General features: G+C 27.3%; 1 protein-coding gene across 2 annotated transcripts; it reads left to right on the top strand.

Annotated features, from left to right (window-relative positions):
- Positions 1–5,490: 5,490 nt before the first annotated feature.
- On the top strand, positions 5,491–21,545 carry LOC119671573 (glutamine synthetase 2 cytoplasmic). Of its 2 annotated transcripts, none has more exons than XM_038082272.1 (6): positions 5,491–5,507; positions 9,032–9,216; positions 20,232–20,572; positions 20,633–20,824; positions 20,889–20,992; positions 21,056–21,545. In XM_038082272.1, the coding sequence occupies exons 1-6, from the start codon at positions 5,500–5,502 to the stop codon at positions 21,342–21,344; spliced, it is 1,119 nt and encodes a 372-aa protein (XP_037938200.1). In that variant the 5' UTR covers positions 5,491–5,499; the 3' UTR covers positions 21,345–21,545. The 2 variants fall into 2 exon arrangements, with proteins under 2 accessions (XP_037938200.1, XP_037938201.1); XM_038082273.1 differs by lacking the exon at positions 5,491–5,507 and adding an exon at positions 8,797–8,925.
- The last annotated feature ends 513 nt before the right edge of the window (positions 21,546–22,058 follow it).

Here is a 22,058-nt window from a genome sequence, read left to right as displayed (position 1 = left end):
TTTTTTAAAGTTGGACCAGTAATACAAAGACTTTTTTTTTAAATTTCGCGAATTTTGATATAACGCAATATTGTCCTCAATTATGGTTAAGTTGTCATAGATTAACCCCATCACGTTATTGAGGCACTAGCAATATTCAAATTTATTAAATTAGCAATAAAATCAACAAGCCCCTTTAAATTTTTTGTCATATAAGCATTTATTTATTAATTTAACCACAATGTTTGGCCCATGAATTTGACCATGCAAACATTATTTTAAATTGTTTAAGTCGAAAAATCTCAAACCAATTTAAAACTGAAATTATCCTCTACAGTCAGTTCTGCAAATTTTTATTTTTATATTATATTATTATGCTATATATAAACAATTAATATTTGAAAATTATTTGATATTTATGACTTTACTCTACAAGGATTTAAGTGAAAAAATGTTGACGATTAAAAATGAAACCAATTTCTTAGTGTTTTATATAGAAGTGTTCAGTACAGAAAAAACATTTATATATGTATGTATTTAGTAGTGTCATGTAGGCTATAGGGTGCCAACAAATAAGAAGAGTAGATCTAATTTCAAACCACTGATGTAGCTATTATATAATTTTAAATAAAGTAATTGAAAAATATTGCACGCAATCCTGTTAGCACGAATTTAAAAAAATTTTTAAAACGATTATTATTTAAAACGAAATTAAATGATTTGCTTTATTAAACAAAACCCATTACTCTTACAGAATAACTATCTAATGTTGAAGCAGATACCAGAAGTCAATTGTACTGTAAGTTTGGTACTTCTGTTACACATACTTTCTAATTTGTATGTTTTTCAATAATTAAGGAACGTTTTTAGGTAATATTTCATTTCATAAAAGAATGATCAGAAGTACGAAGATGCCTTTTTACATCTTCGTCTTTTACAAAGATTTTCTATCGAATTTTTTTGTGAAATGCTTGTCATTTTTTTGTTAAGTAAGATTACGCTATTGAGGCTGTCAATCTAGTTGACTAACTTATTAAGACCTTATGAATGCCTACCACTGATTAAAACGGGACATTAACTGCTATTAATTTTGGAACCAATACATGCTTGAGAGAGCTGAGAGCATAATATCCTAAGTACCTAGCTCTGCTTCTAGCTTGGAGCTACCCACTACAGAAGAATTGTGCTTTTTCGTCAGTACAGTACAATTTCTACATTACAGTACTCATAAAAAGGGAAGATTCCTTTCCTGAAAGCTTATCTGCCAAATAACCAGTAACCACGACTTTAGGCAAGTCACGGTCTTATAGATATTCTCTCTTGTGACGCTAAGCAATTCCGTCGATTTTTTATTGCTGTTGGCATTTTTTTATATTTTAGCGTTACTGCTGGTGCAACCGAAAAAAAGCCAATGATCGTAGTTTGGTTTTATTAATAGATAAACTTCTTTAAAATCTTTATCTGATTGATAATTACTAATTGGTAAGTCTGAAGTTTTTGACGCAATAAATGTTCGATGAGTTGTGCAGACTATTTAAATAATTCATTTTGCTAAGTTTTATTAATAAATTAATTATAATAAGTCTGCAAATTTATTGTTAACAGATATTTAATGAAGTTTTTGCGTTGTTTTTTCATCAATTTTTAAATCTTTGAAGAATTTGTGTTAATTGCAGAGCAGGTTTAGGATTATTTCACGCGCCTAATTAGAAACACGACATTTTTTTTATCGTCAAATGAGGTTTGTAATATCGTTTTTCTTATGGTTTATTAACTGTTAATCCTAATGAAGTTTTATATAGAATCTATGGAATCTATATAAAAAGGTTAATTAAATTCAATTTGCATGTAAACGGTTTGTTGAAAATTATCGTTAAGTTTTCTTGAATTACGAAGGGCTAACGAACAAAATTTTTTGCATTTAGTATCTTCTACTTTATTATAATTTATTTTTTATATATATATACAAACTGTTAATATTTTTATTTTTATTTTTATTTTTATTTTTATTTGCAAATAAAGTATCTCAAATCTCGTGTTTAAATTTTTATTGCCATCAAACTTGTTTAAAATCACGCACATGTACAATGTACAGACTGAATTTGAATTTTAAACGTCTGAATCAAAATTTAAAGAAATAAAAAAATTAAAATGATTTAAGATTTATTTTGTAGACATATCGAATTAGTTGTGTATTTAAATTTTAAATAGAATAACAATTAATAATATATTTTCAATGAAATCTTCAAACAATGTTGTTCGTATTGTTTCTCAAGAAATAACCGTGCACTAAGGACCTGCAGCGGGACATAAATGCAATAGTACAGTTTGTTTATGATTGATAGAACGCATCAAAAGTCTCCTTGTGAAACTTTAATGCCTCTTGCAAGCCAGCTTTGTAATGAATAGTGAATAGATAACAGCCATTGGTCCATATAAAGTCAATGAACGAAATCTTATGCTAGTAATTAATGATAGACGGAAGAGTACTTAGCAAGCTAAATATCTCCAAGCCTTTTAACAAAATAGATGTATATTAAAGAATAGTCTATTGTAGTATTTTTTGTAGATGTAGATAGTAGATGTACACAATAGTATAATCAATTACACCTTCCTGCAAATTAAAAAGAGAATAAAATGAACAAATATGTTTAATTTTTGATAAAAATTATGATTTTTGACAATTTGAGCAGATTGAATATATAATATTGAATATTCCAATTTGTTATTTTAAAATATTAGTTAAAATGTATATATATACTAAGTAGTCTTCATATGATAGTGGATCTGTATTAAACTTGGACATAAGACGTTCATGTAACAATACTCACAGTGTTCTTTTCTTACCTTAAAGTAGCACTGTTAATATTTGCTGTGATGAGGAAGAGTCTATGGATCATCTGATCACCAACTGTAATGCACTAGGCCACAGAAGAAATAAAATTTTAGGTACATACCAATTAGAGGATGAAGTCCTTTGGAAACTACCTTCAAAGGAGCTGGTTCCATTCCTCGATATATTAAATATCTAAATTAAAAAGTGATGCACAATAGATCAAACTGGTCACAGTGCATAGGGGCCTTAGCATAACCCAAAACCCCCAAATACAATTGATCAGTGACCAACACTGTTAATAAGATTATAAACTTCAAAACCTTTATAACACAAAAACCTCTAATAGTATAATAATATAAACTAAAATATTAACTAATATTCTTTGTGTTAAGTGGGTACCGATTTATTACATATTAAATCCAAAAAAAAATTATAGTTATAAGAAAAAGAAATTATTAAATGTTTTATTTAATTGCTAAAGATATAAGGAGTAATTATATTTTCATTGAAGGATTGTAGCTCAAGTATTAAAAATTAAGTCGAAACAATTAATATTTTTTTTTTACTACTTATATGTTTTTGTTAGTAATTAGCTAATGTAATATATATATAATAATATAAATTAAATTAAAAAAACTGTGTCATTAAATCATTCGTCTATGGAAGCCTCCGAATATATTAGTAAAAAATTGTTTTAAATTAATTTGCTAACCCTTAATACATTATATAAGAAGTAGATTAAGTTAGTTCAAAACTTGGTAAAACAAAGAGTACAATAATTTTCGTATAAAGAAAATGTATTTCTGATTAGTTTAACCAAAAATTTTCTTTTACTGTCTGACACTTTAAATATTAATTGACAAATTTCATGGTTATGAAGGAAATATAAATAAAGTTAATACACATTTTACTTAACAAGATTTTAATACGGTATTAAACCTGCTGACACTTCGTTATTCTGGGAGTTGTATTCTATCTGCTTGTACACTGCGATTGTCAGAAAACGTAGTCTCTTATCTCCTTGTAGCTTTCATTAAGCCGAGAGAGATTTAAATTCTTGAACCAAGATACACATATTATCAGATTCTGTAAGAGATAGCAACTTATTGGAGGTAGTTTAACCTTTAATTGTCAGGGTTAGCTTAGGAGTTTTTCTTCAGAGATAGAAAAATTTCAGAAGTCCATTTTTGTCAAAATCGACCCCGATTGTAATCCTATATATATTATATTAAAAAAATTAATAATATATATTAATATATTGATATTAATTACGTTTTTCTACAGGAACATTTTTTGAAATTATCCTTCTATTTTTCTAGTGCTGTTAGCTGACATATTTTTATTTCACATTTTTTTTGAAATTAATTTGTATAAAGGGTATTTAACCAATTTTCTTGTCTTCCCTTTTTTTTGTCAGAGTCGTTAGCTTTACTAAAACGTTAATTAATTTAAACGTGTGCTTGTTGTTAAATTTTTTTATGTCTTTAATACTCTTTTGATGAAATCACGTATCATCCATTAAAAATACATCGATTTTATTGTTTTGACCGTTGATCTAAGCAAATTATAAGAAAATTATTTTAAATACTGGAGTTAAATAAATTCATACCAGGAAATTTAATAAAAAATGTTCTTGTTATTAAAATAAAAATTAATTCATGGAATATGTCGTAATATGATTAAAAACTAAATAGGAAATTTAAATTTACTTTACCTCAGAGATATTAGTCTGAATCTCCCTTTCAATCATGTTTTCCGCAGTTGTGGTGAGGATGAAGAAAGTGCCTCCCACCTGCTTTGTTTCTGTACGGCACATGCGCGGCGTCGCCTTAAATTTTTGAGTTTTAGATGGTTTTAGCCTTTAAGTTTTCAGTAATACAGTAACACAATGGGTCTATGGGCCTAAGTGGATCCCCCTGGGATCGTCGGTTTAACCTAACCTGATCTTACCTCAATTTACTCGAACTCGCACACGGCCTTAATTAAGATTATTGTTTAATTAGTATAAAAAAAAAGTTGTTTATCTATTAATATAAAGTGTACCTCTAAAGCTAATTTATCTATAGAACAAGTTTTGATTACAACTTACAAAATTACATTAATTAGCATGAATTGTCACACCTGAAGGACACCATATTAATGACGCCATCTTTAATGAATGTAACTAAATTTGGAAGTGGCTAGAATAAATTTTTTATTCTAGATACCAAATTTTTATGCCTGTTTTATTACTGTCATATAAATTTTTTAACGAATCTTCAAACAAAGTCACGTCAGTATTTAAATGTTTCATTTCGTGTCTGATTTTTATTTACACTTTTGGGGCATTGTAAGAGAGTGAGATTTCTTATATAGGTAATTAGCACTTTTTAATAGTACGCAAAAAACACAAAGACTAAATAAAAGAAAATATTCTTATTAATTTTTATTTTAATTTTATATTTAAGAAACCAAGCTATAAATAGCAGAACCAAAATCAAAACGTTTGTCATTAACACGTAAATATTTCGATTGTGAAGAAGTTCAATTGCTTCAAACATATTTTCAATAAAAACTCAGTGAAATTGCAGTTTTTAAAAATTGTGCATAAAGAAAGACAATTTAAAACAGTCTTAAATAAAATTAAATAAAATTTAATATATTTTTTTAAAAAGTGACAAGTAAAATAAAAAAAATCTGTCAAAATGAATCCGTAAGTCATATGCAAATTCTATAAAAATAATATTAATATTATAAATGAATAATATTGAGCAGTGCATTAAACTTTTAAAAAGAAAGGATAAAAACTTAAAGTGTATATAATTTTTAATATTATTCAAACAGTCGTGATATTGTTTTGACTCTTAATCACAAATAAAAATGTTTAGACATATTAAACTTAATGTTTTGCCTTGATACGGTATTAAAAATATTTACAACGGCATCGAAATATATCCGATAAAAGAATCATTAGATGAGAATCAGTATAAATATCAATCATATTTATATGGTTTAAAAGATAACAATCATTACTATGTGCCTCAAATGTATCTTAAAATGTATCAAAGCATTATTACTCAATGAATTCATTGAATATAAGAGTCCTTTCTATATGACTGATATATTTTTTTGTGAGATATTTACTGTGCGAGTTTTAAATAAACATTTCTTTTTAAAACTATTAAAGTTCCTTTAAAACTTTTTAAAGGCAATGTGGCTCAAATATAACAACTTACCTACAAATTCTCAAACCAGTAAATTTTACTTTACATATTAACTAATTATGTTAAATTTATAAAAAGATAATCCAAATATTAGTTTTTATTTAATTGTGAATTAAAAATATTACGAATTTATTAGTAATAGTAAAAATATATATAATATATATTGAAATAACCTTCTATATAAAATATTTATTTTACTAAAAAAATGATTAGAATAGATTAATTAAATGTAAATATAAAACACATATTTGAATAAAGCTTTTTAATTAATATTCTATCCAAATACTCCACCAGCAATTTTTTGAGGGTATAATACAACACAAGTCAAACAAACCTAGGTAGATGAATATTCTTGTCAGATTTTAATTTTTATTGACCCAAACTGGACAAAAAAGTAGCAGTCAGCTGTTTACACTAAAGTGATAATTACTCAGCACTACGATCTATCCTATAAAGACTGTTGTCATGGTTGTCGCTTTGAAGTTGTTTCACCTTCTTAGTCAATGACTATCTTCAGCTAATTGAAGTCTAAAAATTGTTGTTGTCCCTTTTTTACTATTCAAAATAGTAATATTTTGAAATATTAAGGACTTAGCCAAGTTTATAAACTTACCAGATTCACTTCCACTTAAACAAGGGAGTTGTGCCTTTCAGTGTTGTTTGTACACTGATTACTGCGGTCCGTTGGGGATTCCTTCCGGTCTACGTATGAACACTAATCTGTAATATTAGACCATTGTTTGAGCTCTAGTATGGTTTGTGTACCATATCATATTCAATAAGGATACTCATCTAAGCATATCAAATGTATAATTATTTGCGTTTAAAAAGTTTAAAAAGTTCAAACAAAAGTATTTACATAATATTTTTGTAAATGACTTGCTTGTGTTGAAATGCAACTCTGAATTGGCAACATATAAATTTATGCGATAAATTTATTCAGTAAAATTTTCATGTAAATGTATGAAGTTTGTGTAAATGATTTTTCATTTTTTTGTGTAAATGATTTTTCATACAAGATTTGACACTTAACTTATAACGTGGATAACTTAATACTTTTATAAGATTTATAACGCATTTATCAGTTAAGATGAAAACGCTTAATATGTATGTTAGAACCTATATTAAAAAGATATGTTACTTATTTACTCAGATTACTTGCTATTGCGACAAAACTCTCTAGTCTAAAGAAATTGGGTTAACCAGCCATCAGGTACCGTATATTCTCATCATACTGAATCAAGTCTTTAATTAAACATAATTAAACTATTTGTATTATTTATTGATAAATAATATTATTATTTTATTTTTCTCACACAAATGGATTTTTCTTGTTCAATTTTTGTATGTAACTTCATTCTTTTGTTCTAACTTAAAAGATATATTGACATTATGAAATACGGATACTATTGTATCTTTCAAATTACTATTGCTTAATTAACTTTAAATGCAGAAACATTATAAAAACAGTGCCCTATATGATACTTTAATAGTTTTATTCCTTATGAATTTATGGTGTTATGAACTTGAAATTAAACTGCCTTAAAAATTAAAATGTTTCTAACAAAAAAATTTAAATTTCTTAAAAAGGTAATGTATTTTGTTCCTAATAACAACTTCAGCTCGTTTAAAGACCGGTTATATCTTTCCAATGTACTTTTATAAATGTGTAGGTTAAGCCTCCACACGCCTACAGTATATTCAAGAACTGCATATTGGGGAAAACCTTTAGTTCAATAAGCGATAATATTGCATTAATTTATAGAGTATCTTAAATAAATTCAATGCATTCAGCGCTTAAGTGTTTGAGTTTAATGTTGTATAGTTTTTTTGCAAAATATTAGATTTTGTTATAATTTTTGCATAATATTTTTTTGTTAAATAAATTTTTTCAAAATAATTTCTCTTTTATCACGCACCATTTTTCTGTAATTGTCCTTTGAATCGATATGTTTAATGATTTTTCAACAATAGTCTATTTATTCCACGGTGCGTATAAGTATTCATAAATAAAATTATACGAGTATTTCACTACTGATGTATGATTTGATATAAATAGTCTTTTTTAAATAAGTTACTATATATCATTACCCCTTCACCTATACAATATTTTTCGTCTTTCGGATCAAGGCATCATGTCCTGAGGTTAAAGCATGTTGATATGATGCACCCAGTATTTTGGTAAGATATTTTTTAAGTACACAAATACTTAATAGAAATATAACAATCTATTTATTTTTATTCGTCAACTAAGTCAATTATTTATACTATCCCACTGACCATACTAATGGGCTCCATAAATTAAGACTTTTTTCCTAAACAGACAATATCCAATTTATTTTTCTATGTATTTTAATGAAAAAAATTATTTTAATAATCTTAAATCTTTCTCCCAGTATGTTTGTTATTTGTTTTATTTATTCATAATTCAATTATTTTATATTTTCGTTATAATAAATTTTTTAAACGCCACTGATTTTATTGCTTCGCATGTATGTGTGTGTATGTGTGTGTGGCATTGCGGTTGTATCACTCATACGACATGCCGGCATTTCCATGCAAAAACTATTGTCGCAATTGCGAATAATTTTTGTTTTTGTTTTTGTTTTTGCTTTTATTTTCATTGTGGTAGTTGTTGTTTCTGTAACTGTTTTTGTTCTTGCTTTTGCGCTTGTTATTGTTATTGTTATTATTTGCTTTTGTTTTACTGACAATGTAAGTAATAAATGATTCTTTTTTGTTATAAATTGACTTGAAACGCTAAGTTTCCACTTAGTTGCGTTTCAGTAACGATACCGCCAAATTCGAAAATTCGAAAATATTACACATAATAAATAAATACTTGAAAAGGTATTTTCTCGTTGCATTTCATTTTGAAGTCATTCCTTAATAAAACCAAAATTCAAGGTACAATTTGTTTATAGTTTAATCGAAATATATCCGTGAAATATTAGTCGAGAAGTGTTGATGGCGTGTGAAATACTTTAATAAATTTGTTTTTAAATGCTTTTAGTATGGCGGCAAGAATTCTAACTGATTCACCTAATGCTCATATAAACAAAACGATTCTGGATCGTTATTTGGACTTACCTGTTGAGGAGAATATTGTACAAGCTACGTACGTTTGGATCGATGGCACTGGCGAGGATCTACGTAGCAAGGATAGAACCCTAGAATTCATTCCAACGAAACCAAGTGGTGAGTATAGTTAATGTTATTATTTTAAGGATATATAATAAATATTGTATCCTTGTTCTCACTGAAGCAAATAAAGAAAGTGTAAGCAATCACAGTAACATTATTTTTAGTAGAGTTTATGAATTAGGTTAAAGAGTTATTTAACGAGTTAAATAATTTATTCAGTGAAAGTGGAAACTAATATAATAATATTGCTTTTTTTTGTTAAATTTGCTTAAATAATGAAATTTAAAAATTATTGAAATTCTTGAATAATTTGTTTGTAAATGTTCACTCTGTAAAATATTAATTTAAAATTGAGTCTAGCAAGTGTTTGGAATGTCTTTAATCGGTAGTTTTAATTTACATTCAAAGAAAAAGAAGATTCATAACTATGTTAATCCTGTTAAGAATAGCTTGTCAATTCAAAAAATACTTAAAAGTGAAAAATAAAAATCGTTCAAATCATATAAATGGAATATCGGGTATTAAGGATACTAAATATGTATGTAACGCAAAGAGATATAATAGTTGCAAAATGTGGTTTAAAAATAAATTTAATTCAATGTAGTTTTTAAATTATTTGCGCAATAAATTCGTTTAGTATTAAATTTTTTATTTCAAAATTAAAAATATTTTAGAAAATGTAAATCAGAAAATTCTGATATATACTTACACTTAAAAAATTAATTGAAAAAGAAACGTGAATCGTCCTCTTCCTATATTTGAAAATTGCTAATATATTGACATGTTGTGATATACTGGCAATAAAAAATATAAAAATTAATTATAATTAGAACAATAAATTTTTAGAAAATCTAAATTAGAAAATTCTGATATATACTTACACTTAAAAAATTAATTGAAAAAGAAACGTGAATCGTCCTCTTCCTATATTTGAAAATCGGTAATATATTGACATGTTGTGATATACTCGTAATAAAAAATATGAAAATTAATTATAATTAGAACAATAATTAATACTAGTTGAGAATTTAACAGAATGTCAACTAATTCATATATATATTTTCATGAAGATCACACTATCAAACTATAGTTGAATATGAAGTTAAGGATTTATGTTACTGGATGTGTTTTTTAGAATTAAATATATAATCCCTGAAGACTTAATTCATTTTCGAGTGATAGTATAATGAAGATACATAAAGGATTTATTTCACTCGGATTTTTTTTTTGAAATCATAAATTTATTTTTTAAGATTTATTTAAATAAAAATAAACATAAAATGCATAATTTTTTAAATAATTTATATCAGAATTCAAACTTCTTGTGATTAAATAGTATTTTCTATAAATAGTAACGAAAATTAACCACAATGGCTTTTACTATACACTTTAGTTCTGTACTATCCATAGAGTAATTTCGAATGGAAAGATATATGACAAAAAATCTGTATAAATAACTACAAATTTCCTCTTCATTCCTCTTTGTAGTTGTATAACTTTTATACAAAATATATGTAATTAAACAATTTGTTTGAATAAGTTAATTTGACACCCATTAATTTGAATATCCTCTACTACCATTACAGGGAGTAACCTTTGGACGTTCATGTTTACATAATGATTTAATGGCACTTATTATAATTTATTACGGCTTCAATCGTTAGTCATTTTAAATCACTTATGAATGCAAATTGTATTCATTTTTTAAAAGGTTTCCCCCAAGTTCACCTTTCAAATAACAAACAAAATTAATATCAATTATATAAATTCATTTATCTTATTTGAAGCAATGAACTTAAAAATGCTTACATGTATAATATATCTTTTGAAATAAAATTGGAATCGAGAATTTAATAAAAATATTGAATGTGTAATAAAAAATTGTTTACACCTCTATATCTCTATACTTGAGATCATCCAGACCCATTTCCTTAATATAACAGTCAATTATGTTTAGTTGCTTAAGCAATGAAAAATAATTAGTAATAGTCATATATTTATATTTATTTAATAACAATTCTAACGTATCTTATTTTATAAGATTTGTAGGAACTTAGTACAAATAGTACATCACAAAAGTTAATTCTGTATAAACTATTCTAAAAGATATAGCAGCTTTATGCATAGTACATTAATTAAGTTAGGTTAAGTTAATTAATTTCATAATTAACATAACTTTATTTGGGTGTATTGAATTTGAATATAACCTAAGACCTCTTGATTCAACAATATATTTAAAGTCTTTCCTACTAAAACACAAATAATTTATAATAAGTGTGTAACAGATAATTCAACTAATAATATTAACAACCCTAAAAATAACTCATCTATATGTTAAATAGTGATTTTCTAACCCATGTAATATATTATTTAGGTTTTAATATATTAAATATATGAAACGCTTATAAATTTGATAGCCTACTTAAAGTCTTGAATTATATGTAAATATTACACCCACAAATTAACCTAAATTGAGTACTTAATTATGTAGGTTTTATTAAATAGAGCTTAACAGATACCCATAGCTTCAAAGATAAACAATATAAAAGTTTAACACTTAAGTATATTAATAGCTTGCGATAATTATTTCAGGTGTAAAATATTAAAATACGTAATATGCTAAATATTAATATAAAAGGAATAATCATTTCTGTAAATGAAATTACAACATAAAGTAAATGAGTGATTAAAAAAAGGAACGTATAATTTATTTCAAAATTGAATGATTTACTAAGCGCAACGTCCTCGAAATGATTAATAACAAAACTTCGTAATGATTAAGTTGAGGCTTATCAGATTGAAATCAAATTTAAGTAATTATATTAACAAATTAAATATTGCAAATCATATATTTAAATAATTATTTAATTTACACAATTTTTTGAAACCAATTACTAAATATACTGCAATATACGAGTAATACATTGTTTTTATTATCGCAAGGAAGTGTATATAAACATAGTATATAAAGTATATATATAAGAATGGTCCTAAATCTTGTATAGTTAGATATAGTTATAGTTAGGTTTACGAATTCTCTATTCAGATATTTAACAAATAGAGTTTTTAAAACTCCATAATACATATTTATTATATATAGTCCAAAGAAAACCTGAAAATTAAGCTATTAATTAGCTATTATTTTTAATAGCTATTATTATGTTATGAGTTAATTATATATTTTTTAAAAGGTTCTTGAAGTTAGCCTAAATATTTTGTGTATCAAAATAAAAGGTTGTTTTTATTTTTATATTCTATACTTCATGTGGAATACTTTATATATATTCTATAGAAACGATTTCAATATGTCTCTTTGTCTTTAAAAAAGTGTCTTAGCCATGATATATACCTATATATAATAGCATGAACTATAATATAAGCAAAGCAATTATTGTTAAAATCCAATCATAATACAAAATTTATTACAATTGAATTTGAAGGTTAAACGTATTTAATGAGATACTTCAACAAACCTTATTGGTTTGTGTCAGACACGATTGCATTGTGTCAGATATAATTGGTTTGTGGTAGATATAATTGATTTGTGTAAGGCTTTATTGATTTAAGTACAATATAAAGTCAAGAAAATCAAAATGAATATTATATATTCTCTTTACTATAAAATCAATTGTAATTTCTAGTTCGAACACTTTCATCTTAAAATTGTGATATTTCGATTAATTATAATAAACGAGTGGTGAGTCAAATGAGTTTTCATTACATGACAAGAATGCGAATATGACATCATATGACTATGACTACCCGTTTTCATTACACTGACAGGAATGCGAATATAACACCATATGACTACCCGTTTTTATTATACGAACAATATTTGACATTGAAAAAGACATAGTGAGAACGAGGCATAAGACATTATTATAATATCTCATAAATTTTCAAATAAAACATCTAATAAATAAATCAAATATCTCTTTCAAACAATTAACTCTTTCAAACAATTGATTAAATCTTTTTGAAGCTACCAGTCTTGAGTGACTGAACGTCGTCCGTGCTACTAAAGTGAACTCTCTTTTAAAATTCACGAATGACTGATAAGTAATGATTCGCCTGATAAGTAATGATTATGATAATTAACTGCCTTTAAAATCTCTAATCTGATATTGCTTTAGATCCATCATGTCTATATGAGGTCTCATCCAACTAGATTCATTTTTATAATATTTTAATTAAACATCTAAAACGTTTATTTTATAAATTCTGCAAGTTGCTCTGAAGAAAGTTTTTCACTTCTTTTATGAATCCATTTTAAGTTATTTGGGGTGAAGATACTGTTGGATCTACTTTATTAGGTACTTACTGCGACTTAATTCGTTAGAGCTACCATGGTTTTCATAACTGTTAAGTATTGTGATTGTATTTAGAAAAAAGTTTTGTGGTTATTATTAATTGTTATAAGTCATTGGGCAGCTTCAGTAATTCTAGAAAGCCTTGCAAATCGAAAGAATGTTTGGACTGCCATCTTAGTGAAGTCTTATTTGTAGAGGGTATGCGTGAATAATAGAGGCTATGGGTGAATAATTAAATTTATGGTTATATAGAATATGTTAGTGAGTATTAACTGTAGATAATAAGAAATAATTGTGTGAGAGTGAGGTTATGAGGTTTATTTTCTTACCTTATTATCACTTATGTACCGATTATCTGGATATACTTATGTATTTGTTTTATTTAATATATTAATTGAATTTGATTTACATATATTTTTTAAACTTATTTTAAAAAAATGAGTTATTTTTAAACAAAAATTGAAACTTTGTGGAAGTAAATTCTTTAGATTTCAATAAAATTTGTGTATCCAAAACAGAACACAGAGATTTTTTATCCAGAAGTAAAAATAAATTATTAGCATTTTTCATGTGCATCAGTAGTTGGACAAATACGTGGAAGTGCACAAATCCACTTCGCACCGAACTTTTCTCTCATTCGGATGTGACAATTAGATTCAATTAAATAAAATAAAAATAAAAATAAAAATGAAAACGCATTTGTGCAAAATTACAAATTTTTACGTGCAATTAATGGCATTGCACTTGAAAACACAGAAATTGGATCAGTACTCGTATATTAGAAAAAATAATACAAAAATGCAATTAAAAGATTCTTTAGTCATTTTTCTATAGAAATTTTATCAATTTGAGATGATTTATTTCATTTTCATTTTATAAGTTCCAATGAGGCGATTGTAAGTTTTTCTAAATACTGAATGTTTATGCTAAGTAATATCTAAGTATATTCCTTTTCCTAAAAGATACATTCAAATGATCTATTAATTTCATAATTTTTGTTGGGATATGTGGTAATAGTTACTACATATTTAGATTTTTTTCAAAATAAAGACAGAACACGTTTCTTGAAATGGCGATTACAGGAAAGTAGACAAAAGCTTATACATACTATAATCTATATAATTATAATGAAAAACCTTAACATAGTAAAATCTGGAATATACGCTTAAAGTTTGTTATAACACCATTGGAGAACTTGCTCATCCGCTGAAATGTTTTCAGTAAATCATCTAGTTACAAGTTTTACTGATTCTATTAAGTATACTATTGACCGGTCGCTGTAGATTTAATAATCACCTATCAAACTTAGGAATTCAAACCAACTCAGACTACAGATAATGTAAAGAAGAGAGAGATAGAAACTGCATACCATGTGCTTGGAGAGTGCACTGATGCATAAGCGGAAGAAATACCCAGGAGTATATTTCATGGATCATAAAAATGCAAAACTAGGAAAGATAGACTCTATATTGTCTTTCATTAAAGAAATCGGACTTGGAGAAGCTCTCTAATCTGGCTAAGGGGCACATTAGATCCTTTAGGACGCAATGCACTATCATGGATCAAAAGGATCCAAGACTAGGAAAGATAGGACTTGGAGAAGCACTCTAATCTGACTAAGGGCCACAACAGATCTTTTAGGTCGCAGTGCATTTTCGTGGATCATAAGGCTCCAAGACTAGGAAAGATAGGCTCTATACTGTTTTTCCTTAAAGAAATCAAACTTGGAGAAGCACTCTAATCTGACTAAGGGGCACAATAGATCTTTTAGATCGCAGTGCACTATCTCTTCTTTTCAATAATAATAATTAAGTATACTATATCTAATCCTGCTCGAATATCTATTAAATACTCTAAACATAATAAAAACTCTAAATATTATAGATAAATCGTTTACAACCGATTCGGCGTTTCTTAAGGAAGTAATTGACTTTTAAGTCAAGTCAAAATGATTACACTTTTTATGTGTTTTTCTTATGATTTTGCCAGATTCTTACTAAATAAAAGCTAAAACAATATGATTACTAACACGCAAATGCCTTTGTTTAATAATATTCAGATGTAATAGTCAGATATCTAATAATCGGAAAATCGTAACAAATTAAGTTTTATAAGCTAAAATAAAATGTTTAATATGTAATTTACAGAATTATTTTTAAATTATATAAAAAATAAAACGGAAGCAAATGGTTGGATCAATTGTTTAAAAACTCATAACAGTGCTAATTCGCATTGTTTTGTTTAACTAAAGTAATTTAATACTAACTATACATACTATGCCTTGGTTAAGGTCGCTTTCAATTCAAACAACAAAAAGTATCTAAAATCTAAAAAAAAAATTGTTGCATGAGATACGAGCTGAGGTGAACTCTACTGTAGTAGGAAAAAATTTAATATTTTCGCTTAAAACAATTGAAAGTGTGAGGGTGATTTGTAAATTGCATAACAATTGGAATAGGAAAAGGGGTTGTGCTAATAATTCAAAAGGCTTGCCATCAAAATACTGTTTTCGTGTTTTATAAACGCAAATTGTAGCTTTTTTAGTACGTTTATGCGATTATCTTAGTATGATTTTTATAGAACTACACTCAAGAGATCACATCACTGACAGCAAAGCTTCAAATCAAACCGCACTTGTCAGATGAATACAAACGAGATATCTACTTGCATCTGAGTTTATATCAGTTTTTATCAGATACGAGCAGTGCACTGAAGGGGATTTCAATTTGTTGCAATTTTTATTTTATTTAATAACAAAATGTTAAAAACAGAAGTTTACATGAGGGAAAAAACTTGTAAATTCGCTTTTCATTTTCCAGTAAATTTTTGTTTATACATTTTTAATTGCTTTTATGACTGTAATAACAATTAACTTTGTAATTTAATAGTGAGGTAGTAACTCATAAAAAATTGATTCTGTAAAGATATATTGCACTTAAATTATAATGCATTGTTGTCAACTTGAACACACTATAAAGTGCTTTTATAATTCTAACTTGTTTTGTTGTATAATTTAAAGAAAGTTCATTTTGTTTTTCTTTTCAACTTTACTGATCACTCTCTTGACGAAGTGTATTTCATTAAGAAACTAACTTCACAACATCATCTAGACTGTTTCAAATCACAATCCAATAGGACAGAATAAAGACAAGGAAAAAAAAAAAGGGAGAGAATCCACATTTTTCATGTCCACCACATCATGACCTAACAATCTGAGCCTCGTACTTACAAATACAGAACAATTACAGAGAAGCTGTTCTAGGTCTTCTTCTTCCTCAAAATAGGTCACGTCTACTGTGACCACGTGATCAGTAACTTGAGGGGTTCTTTCTGCTAGTAGTAAGCAATATTTCACTAATTTTTTGTTAAGCTCTTTCGCAAAATATTTCACCACTTCACACAAGTATGTTGTGGACCATCGTCTCTCATGAACAGAGCTCAAAAGTCATTGACCCAAGAAAGAATGCCTGCAAAGCTGATGCTTAAAATTGGTTCTGGTCTCATAGGTGTCTTAGCCCTCATTGGCCATATAATTAGCCTATTTATTTCCTACGATAACACAGTAACGCTAAACCCATATAAGATGTAATTAATTGTGTTTTGCAACACAGCTCATTTTGAATTCATTGATTATTTCTAAAGAGCTGACAAGGTTAAAAAGAGTTTTTAGTGACGCCTGACTGTCACAGCAAATACCAATATACTTCCCACGTCATTTTTCGATAATCCAACAAGTCTCATGCAGCATGGAAAACATTTCTGCTAAGATGATGATCATCATACTTTCTGTGGAAGAAGAAATCTTGATATTATCGTCAAAGTACCAATCACACCCAGTACCATTGAAGGTTTTGGACTCATCAGCGTATAAGAGATTGATCATTTTCCTGAACCGCGAGCACTGATCATTGAAGTGAAGGAGAATCTTCACCGTTGCGCCAATGATAGCCACAAACGCTTCTTTGTAAACTGCAATAGCCTTTTCACTATTCAAAGTGCAATGTATCATTTATATAGCTATTTTTTTGAGCTCTTCATTTTGCAGCGCCATGGTTTTTGCAGGGTGGTTCTTCTTTTACCTCTCGAGATTTTCGTGGTCACTGTTAGCTTTTGAAATTCCATATTCTTAGGTAATTATGGGTATAATGAGGCCCATTTTTGTTATTCTAAAGCAGAAGTAAATATATCTTTACGTTTAGATATCTGACTAAAAAGTTTAGAAGTCATTAATTCAATTAATATTATTTATAAAAACGATTAAGTTTTTCTTCTTTCTTTATTTGTATTTTTATATTATATTTCTATATTTAAATAAAATGAATATTATTAATATGGAGTGTTTGCTAGTATCATATGCTGTATTAATCATTCTCCATATAAAAGAAAAAGATTTTCGTTAATAAATTACTGCATACATTTTTAAACAGCTGTTCCCTCTCCATTGACATCTTCGCACTTATAAATATACAAAATGCTACATATGATATTAATCTTATTTTTCAAAATTATGATGCATATTCTCTGTGACGTACTAGGTATAAAAATGATCTCAAAAAAATGTATGTAAGATACTTTTTATTGAAGGTCATTGTAGCAACTTTTGCAAATCACTACAGCTTTAAGACAGTATATTCGTTTGCAATTGTACGAATAATAATTCAATATATAATATATAATTTATTATCTTTAAACCGACTATCGACATTTCCTCATTATGTATCAAACTGTTCCAGAATAGTCGACAAAGGAAACATATGATTATAATTGGGAACTGCATTTAAGATCACAAAATTTCTGAGATTGCATATCCAATGATAAAATGGATATTTGACACAACAGCACGATATATTCCATATGGGTGATATTATATACATAAAAATTCTTGTAACAGGAACTACTTAATTTGAAATTCCAAATTCGAATGATTGAAAAATTAAATCAATGAAATATTTTTATAATATCCGGTCATAGTAATAACTAAATCGCTTCTAGTATATTCATTTCTATATTCTGATGGAAACGGAATCTTACTTATGAATTAACATTACGTTTACAATATTGCAAACTCGATATACGTTTCATTTTTAATACAAAATCCATACAAAAATATGTTATTCAGGTTCGACATTGTAAGTGTGAACATAATATAAGACTTCAAGACTTCAATAATTTTAATTTTCTTTAATATAATCCATTTCTTTTAATAGTTTTAATATACCGACCATAAATGAATTGGTATTGTTTTGCGAACTATTGCTTTTGTAATAAATCACTCTTTGTTTTTGTATTGTTTTTAAAATACTTCAGCACCTTGCATTTAAGTAATTATTATCTAGTAAATTAGCTCAGCTTTAGATACGAATATTGAATTTCCAGGAATGCACGTTTAAACCGCATGCTTTAGCTATGTCTGTAAATCTGATATTTTATCGCACTCAACACATCTCTATTAGATGATAACCTGTCTATCACATGGAATCTATACAATATTTCATTTTTAAGGGAAATGGAGGTGCAATGTCAGGGGCAGTGGTTTTATTGATTACTCAATTTATTCCGAGTGTAGTTTAAACACGTTTCAAAATAATTTATAATTAATTACAGTAAAAAAAACAATACAAATTTTTATTATTGGTAATTAGTGTTTTATGAGGAAATGTATCTTCTTTTTGTTCCTCAACTTCACATTTAAAATATTTTTTCTAATAATAGATAAATTGAGGTGTTAATGAAAACGCTTTTGAATACTATTTAACGTATTTTGTATATAGTTTTTAGTTATAATTAATAAAGCTAATAATAATGCCTACAATATATGCTTTGTCATTGAGCAAATATTATGGATATTACAGTTTGAGTCAGAAATCAATACAAGTTTTGTCTGCAAAAAAAAAACATCTACTAGTTTAAAATTTATAGAAAAATACAAAAAATATTATTAATTAATCGTTAATGCTGTTTCCAAAATTACTTTCTTTTATCAAGTGACATCGAGGTAACACAAGTTTCTTTTTTATACGATTATGTTTATAATATCTTAATAGTATATAGGTAATATAGCTTTATTATTATTATTAAAAAGAAGGGACAGTGCACTGCGACCTAAAAGATCTATTGTGCTCCTTAGTCGAATTAGAGTGTTTCTCCAAATCCGATTTCTTTAATGAAAGACAGTAAAGAGCCTATCTTTCCTAGACTTGGATCCTTACGATCCATAAAATACCCTCCTAGGTGTTTTTTCCGCTTGTGCATCAGTGTCAGCACATGGTTTGCAATTTTTCTTTCTTTTCTGCAGTATCTGCAATCTGAGTTGGATTGAATTCTTAACTTCGATAGGTGATTATGTTTATATTATCTTAATAGTATCTATAGGTAATATAGTATCAATTACATCACTCTTTGTAGTTTACTTAACATCTTAAAAGTCTATATACAGTGCAATATTATAGCTTTAACTCAGAATATTTTTATAGAAATCAGTCAACTCAAACGTCAAGAAGTATTTGTGCCGTGGTCTGGCACATTCATTTCTACATACCTACTTTTCTACTTAGTCACTTTGAATAAAAAAAAATATTAAATAATCTTAACAATGATAGCGAATATTTACTTTACTACCATATAGTAACGTACTGTACCAAAAATCGTACTAGCTTTTTATTCTAATACTGTAATACTGTAATACTGTATAATATAATTATATACATACATAATTAGGAATATATAATATTCTTGCTTACAAATACTTCCGCTTTACAGATCTTCCAGTTTGGAATTATGATGGCAGCTCTTGCTATCAAGCTGAGGGTCATAACTCAGATACATATCTATACCCAGTAGCGATTTACAAGGATCCATTCCGACGTGGCAATAACATTTTGGTTATGTGCGATACGTATAAATTCGACGGCACACCTACTGCTACTAATCATCGTAAATCCTGTTTGGAAGTGTGCAAAAAATGTGAAGATGATGAACCATGGTTTGGAATTGAACAAGAATATACTTTTCTAGATTTCGATGGACATCCATTAGGATGGCCCAAAAATGGTTATCCTGGACCACAAGGCCCTTATTATTGTGGTGTAGGCGCTAACAAGGTAAGACGATAATAATGAGAAGAAAAAGATACAAATACATATGAGACAAATTTTCAACAGGTTTATGCCAGAGATGTTGTAGATGCTCACTACAGAGCTTGCTTATATGCTGGAGTTAAGGTATCTGGTACAAATGCTGAAGTAATGCCAGCTCAATGGGAATATCAAGTAGGCCCATGCGTTGGTATTTCAATGGGTGACGATTTATGGATGTCAAGATTTTTATTACATCGTATTGCAGAAGAATTTGGTGTAAGTATACTACTCGTAATAAGATTGTATAATTTTATTGGTTTTAAATGCTATATTAAAATAGATTGTTGCAACACTTGATCCCAAACCCATGCCTGGCGATTGGAATGGTGCTGGCGCTCACACAAATGTCTCCACTAAAATTATGCGTGAAGATGGTGGCATTAAGTATGTAATCCAATATTTCTCTTTTAACTGTAGAACTGTAGATAACATTTATTTATTATTTAGGGAAATTGAGAAAGCTGTAGCTAAACTTTCCAAATGTCATCAGCGTCATATACGCGCTTATGATCCAAAACAAGGACAAGATAATGCTCGTCGTCTTACAGGCAAACATGAGACCAGTTCAATAAATGATTTCAGTGCTGGTGTAGCAAATCGCGGTTGCTCTATTCGCATACCACGCGGTGTGAATGACGACGGTAAAGGTTATTTCGAGGATCGTCGTCCCAGTTCAAATTGCGATCCATATGCAGTTGTAGAGGCTATTTTGCGCACCATCTGCTTAGATGAATAAGTTAAGTTATTGAAGTCTAAGTAATATAATGAACAAAAGCATCGAATACACTTTAAAAAAGTGAAAATGGGTAATGAACACAAGGAATACAAAAAATTCAAAAGGAAAAACTAAAAAAAGTAATAATATTAAGTCTATAATTAATAATAATATAATATTAAATATAAAAGCTCAGAGAAACGTTACTACTTCCATTTAGAAGGAAACAAGTAGAAATAGTAAAGTGAGAGACAACTTAAACTCGCTGCGATTATCGCTTACCTCTTTAAAAGAATATAATATACACTAGCTAATATCGTTTTTAAATGTTATTAATGACTTGTTTTTAGAGTCTTGTTTTATCTCTAAAACTATTTGTTATTGCTCATGAAATAATCTATTAAATTTAAAACAACTCTAGAAAAACCAAAAACGTTAATCATGTTATTTCCAAATATGTTTTAATTATTTAATAAATGTTAAAGTATTTAATACAGTTAAGAATATTAACCAACGATTATTTATATATATATTTAAATATATATTTATCTATACACATATTTTAAAATAAATATAAGTTAACTAATGCAAAAAACAAAATCGTTTTTTAATTAATATATAATACATAATGACTTCAAATTAAAGGTAGTGATGATACTTCATTGCTTTCATTCAACTTTCATACAGATACTTACCGAAAATATAAATTATATGATTATTCAATTTTTTAAACCA

The sequence above is a fragment of the Teleopsis dalmanni genome, chromosome 1 (genome assembly GCF_002237135.1).
Source record: "Teleopsis dalmanni isolate 2A chromosome 1, ASM223713v2, whole genome shotgun sequence".
NCBI classification, from domain to species: domain Eukaryota; kingdom Metazoa; phylum Arthropoda; class Insecta; order Diptera; family Diopsidae; genus Teleopsis; species Teleopsis dalmanni.
The sequence above is the reverse complement of the archived record's forward strand: the minus strand, read 5'-3'. Positions and strand labels throughout refer to the sequence as shown.

Bases quoted from the DNA above. Each gene is read 5' to 3' on its own strand.
- LOC119671573 (XM_038082272.1), top strand. The intron at 20,573-20,632 runs GTAAGACGATAA...AATTTTCAACAG, and splicing joins GTGGTGTAGGCGCTAACAAG to GTTTATGCCAGAGATGTTGT. The intron at 20,993-21,055 runs GTATGTAATCCA...TTTATTATTTAG, and splicing joins CGTGAAGATGGTGGCATTAA to GGAAATTGAGAAAGCTGTAG.